Genomic DNA, 5,062 nt, shown 5'->3' with positions numbered 1-5,062 from the left:
TTCGTAACTCCGTCGGCGTTCATGTACCAAACTTTCAGGCTCTTCTTGGACACCCTATTCCCAGAGATCTGTGTCAGGGGTGAGTGGGGGTCAGAGTGGGTGAGTGGGGTTCAGGGAGTGGATATGGGTAGGTGTGTGTGTGTGTGTGTGTGTGTGTGTGTGTGTGTGTGTGTGTGTGTGTGTGTGTGTGTGTGTGTGTGTGTGTGTGTGTGTGTGTGTGTGTGTAAAACGTTTTCTAAAGTTAACTTTACAACCCATTTCGACCAACTTGTTAAGTTGGGTGACATCAGTGTGACCCACCCGGTACCCGGCATCAGTAAAGCTTCTTTTTGTTTGGGTGGAAAAACAAAGAAAATTTGCCACACCTGGCAATGTATCACCGCCAAACTCACATGTTTACGCACATAAAGGGCATGTGTGTACATAAATGAATGACACGTGTATACAGTAAATATGCTCCAGTGATTTAATCAATGGTTTGGTAACATTTGCCAGTCATTGTCAGTCATTGGCTAGGGTGACCTGGCTAGGGCTTCGTGTGCCCTCCACAAGAGGGTCAACTATAGAGGCGAAGGTCTGGGCACGCCGGAACAAAGGTACTCTAGTACTCACCAGTATAGATAGGGCTTCTCCCTCTCGATGTTGACGGAGTTGATTGGGTCGAGACGGAACCAGGTGGTGAAGGTCCAGCCGGCCTCGTACGGCCAGCGGGCCAGAGGGGGCAGCACCAGCGCCTGGAAATGCAGAAAACACACAGATGTTAGGATGAGTTGTGGTGTGTAGTACGACTCTTGGTTTCATTTACCTTACATTTTTACCTGGAGTTTATATGCAGTTTGTGTGGCGTTTTGTTTCATAAACAAACCCACAGGACACGATGGTTGTCATTAATTGGTCCGAAACATGACAGTCATTTGTTTTTCCTCAATGCAAAATAGTAAGGTCATTAGACGAGTGTTAAAAACATTTACAGTTACATGAAACTGTAATCCAAACTCCACCTAGATGCTGCCAAGTTAACTTGGTCAAACTTAAATTACATTAAACTTAGTAACATAGGTACACTAGACTGCAGTTAAGTTGAAATGATTAACTTGCAATCTAGATGAACTTTATTAAAACTTTTAAAAGTCACTTGGGCTATCAGTATCAAAGTCAACAAACTCAAGTTAAGGGCCTTGTAACTCACTCAAAACTCAAGTCCCGAAGGACAGACAAATTTCAAGTCGGTAAACGCTGGAAAAAGTTAGTCGCAAATGGACTGGCGAGAGTCGGTCCCCCTATGACTGACACCCTCAAACCCACAAGATCAAAACATGAGATACACTTTATTAATAATAATAATAATAATAATAATAATAATAATAATAATAATAATACCGAACATTAATATCTGTACATTCTTACGTTAAGTGATACGAAAATCAATAAGTATTGTTCCTTGGAGGTCAAACCTTGGCCCCGTCCAGCCTCTACAGCCAGAGCAGTAAAAGAGAAGCCCCCCAGGCCAGCCCAAAGGTAACATTACATCATAACCAACTGTGAACACCACTAACACCTGCGTCCCTCTCCGGATATACTTAATAATACACTAATTATACTCTTTACCTGCACTAATCGTACTTGAACATTGACAGATGTTCACTTTCATAAAGTATAATAGTTAAATCAATACAACACCTTCATTAGTCATCAACAGGGATGGCGACCTTGAGATATGTCAGGCCAGGCCACTCCAGCTGGCCAGACCACGCCAGCTGGCCTGGCCACGCCAGCTGGCCTGGCCACGCCAGCTGGCCACCGCACGCCAACACAAACAGTTAAATAGTTGGTCTTCGCGTCAAATCATATCAACAAAACTTGCATTATTATTGGGGGATCTGACCTTCACACGGACACATCGTATATACATTTATATCGTAGTGTTATTTAACATGTCCTTTTCAGTTGATAAATGTCAGTAAATGCTAACATTCATGAAATATTCATATTAACCCCCCATGCTCATAATTATAACATTTATTTATAAATTTAGAAATCGGTATATATATACAAGTATGGTGAATAAATCGAGTCATAACACATGCAATGGTTTTCATTACCTAGAGCGTACCTGGGAGTGTACCTGGAGGTGTATCTGGAGGTGTACCTGGGAGTGTACCTGGTGTATCTGGAGGTGTACCTGGAGGTGTACCTGGAAGTGTACCTGGTGTATCTGGAGGTGTACCTGGAGGTGTACCTGGGAGTGTACCTGCAGGTGTATCTGGAGGTGTACCTGGAAGTGTACCTGGAAGTGTACCTGGTGTATCTGGAGGTGTATCTGGAGGTGTACCTGGAGGTGTACCTGGGAGTATACCTGGAAGTGTACCTGGAAGTGTACCTGGAAGTGTACTTGGAAGTATACCTGGGAGTGTACCTGGGAGTGTACTTGGAAGTGTGGGCCTGCGGGTCGCTTGGTGCGGCCCGCACCAAGTATTAAGAACGTGTTTAATTTAGGATTAAAGGCCTCCCAGAAACGCTAAGCGTGCTAGTGGCTTTACAAGAATGTAAGAACTCTTGTACATATAAATATAATATAATTATATATATGGTATAGCTCTGGGTCTGGGTTTGAGTCATGCCTTGGAAGGATTTTATAGGCGCAAGTCTTTTAAGACTTCGCCTCTTTTCAGCAGTAACTAGGTACCTGCTTGTTAACCAGTAGATGGGTCATGTTCCAGGGAAAACTAGTAGAACAAGACTTATCACGAGCTATGGGAAGGGAAAGATATTCTTAGCCTGCTAACAGGAGTCAGAAGGCTGTTTGTGTACCCACCTGTGTAAAGAACAAAAGAAGATGCTCATTATAATACGAGTCGTCTTTACTTCTTGACTCAAAGCGTTAGGATGAGACGGTCCCTTGATCACACAGCTTGTAGTTCATGCAGCCCGCAGGCTTGGGTAACCAGGTTTATTTGCAACATGTGGCACGTTCTTTGGCACACCTCCTGCAAGTCTGGCACACGCTGACAACTTTATATCCAGACGTGTTTACACTAATACTCGCATTTTTAACTACGTCAAGCAATAAAACTTTCCAACGTTCTTTATTATCATTATTATTATAATGAGGAAACTTTTCTTATTAAGACTACTAAATAGCTCGGTCGATTGAGCTTCAGCCTCACGTGGGGTCCAGGGTTCGAGTCTCCCAGAGCCCAGGTGAATGGATTATGTGAAGCAATGGTTACATTAAGTTTTCTTGTCCTTTAAAGAAAATGTCAGACAATACTAAGGCTATAAGTGAGAATGTTCTATATTATGTAGTCGCTCTCGGGAAGAGGTAGACGCTATAGTACTTTCCTGATGATAACGTCTCAGTCCAGTCCAGTCCAGTCCAGTCCAGTCCAGTCCAGTCCAGTCCAGTCAAGTCCAGTCCAGTCCAGTCCAGTCAAGTCGAGTCGAGTCGAGTCCAGTCCAGTCCAGTCAAGCCAAGCCAAGTCCAGTCCAGTCCAGTCCAGTCAAGTCCAGTCAAGTCCAGTCAAGTCCAGTCAGTCAGTACCAACATTCTAACTCGCAGTTTACTTCTAAACCCAAATGAGTACCACTGGAAACTTATAGGCTACACTTATGATTGTATTAGCAGTAAGGCATATGAAATGTGTGGCCCAAACATACAAAATACATCCATAAAGTTAATGGTAAACTTGTGTGTATATAAGTATACATCATTGTGGCGCCAGAACCTATACCTTGACGTGTCCTAAACAAAGGGGGGGGGAGGTTACCTAATCATCACACCTGTGCAGGATTTACCTGTACTCGAGAACGTTCAGGTGAATCATGCACACTTAATTTGTCCCTCCCCCCCCCCTAGGTAGTGGTGTTTCCTTACTCCTTATACCTGCATTGTGTAGGTAAAATGACTTTTACACCTCCCCTATTGCACTACACACTGACCACAGTACCCAGTACACCTTCCCGTACACTACACACTGACCACAGTACCCAGTACACCTCCCCGTACACTACACACTGACAACAGTACACAGTACACCTCCCCGTACACTACACACTGACCACAGTACACCTCCCCATACACTACACACAGTACCCAGTACACCTCCCCGTACACTACACACTGACCACAGTACACCTCCCCGTACACTACACACTGACCACAGTACACCTCCCCGTGCACTACACACTGACCACAGTACACCTCCCCATACACTACACACAGTACCCAGTACACCTCCCCGTACACTACACACTGACCACAGTACACCTCCCCGTACACTACACACTGACCACAGTACACCTCCCCGTACACTACACACTGACCACAGTACACCTCCCCGTACACTACACACAGACCACAGTACACCTCCCCGTACACTACACTGACCACAGTACACCTCCCCGATACACTACACACAGTACCCAGTACACCTCCCCGTACACTACACCTTGACCACAGTACACCTCCCCGATACACTACACACAGTACCCAGTACACCTCCCCGTACACTACACACTGACCACAGTACACCTCCCCGTACACTACACACTGACCACAGTACACCTCCCCGTGCACTACACACTGACCACAGTACACCTCCCCATACACTACACACAGTACCCAGTACACCTCCCCGTACACTACACACTGACCACAGTACACCTCCCCGTACACTACACACAGACCACAGTACACCTCCCCGTACACTACACACTGACCACAGTACACCTCCCCGTACACTACACACAGACCACAGTACACCTCCCCGTACACTACACACTGACCACAGTACACCTCCCCGTACACTACACACTGACCACAGTACACCTCCCCGTACACTACACACTGACCACAGTACACCTCCCCGTACACTACACACTGACCACAGTACACCTCCCCGTACACTACACACAGTACCCAGTACACCTCCCCGTACACTACACACTGACCACAGTACACCTCCCCGTACACTACACACTGACCACAGTACACCTCCCCGTACACTACACACTGACCACAGTACACCTCCCCGTACACTACACACTGACCACAGTACACCTC

The 5,062-nt window shown here is 45.9% G+C and overlaps 1 protein-coding gene across 1 annotated transcript in view; it reads right to left on the bottom strand.

Annotated features, from left to right (window-relative positions):
• Positions 1 to 591: 591 nt before the first annotated feature.
• The window catches only part of LOC123760990 (neurobeachin-like), a 217,667-nt gene continuing 213,196 nt past the window's right edge, over positions 592 to 5,062 (bottom strand). Inside the window, exon 5 of the mRNA XM_045746799.2 lies at positions 592 to 734. Within this exon, the coding sequence (XP_045602755.2) occupies positions 609 to 734 (126 nt within the window). The 3' untranslated portion in view covers positions 592 to 608. The remainder of the gene's footprint in view (positions 735 to 5,062) is intronic.

This window comes from Procambarus clarkii, chromosome 41 (assembly GCF_040958095.1).
Source record: "Procambarus clarkii isolate CNS0578487 chromosome 41, FALCON_Pclarkii_2.0, whole genome shotgun sequence".
In the NCBI taxonomy this organism is placed as follows: Eukaryota; Metazoa; Arthropoda; class Malacostraca; order Decapoda; family Cambaridae; genus Procambarus; species Procambarus clarkii.
The sequence above is the reverse complement of the archived record's forward strand: the minus strand, read 5'-3'. Positions and strand labels throughout refer to the sequence as shown.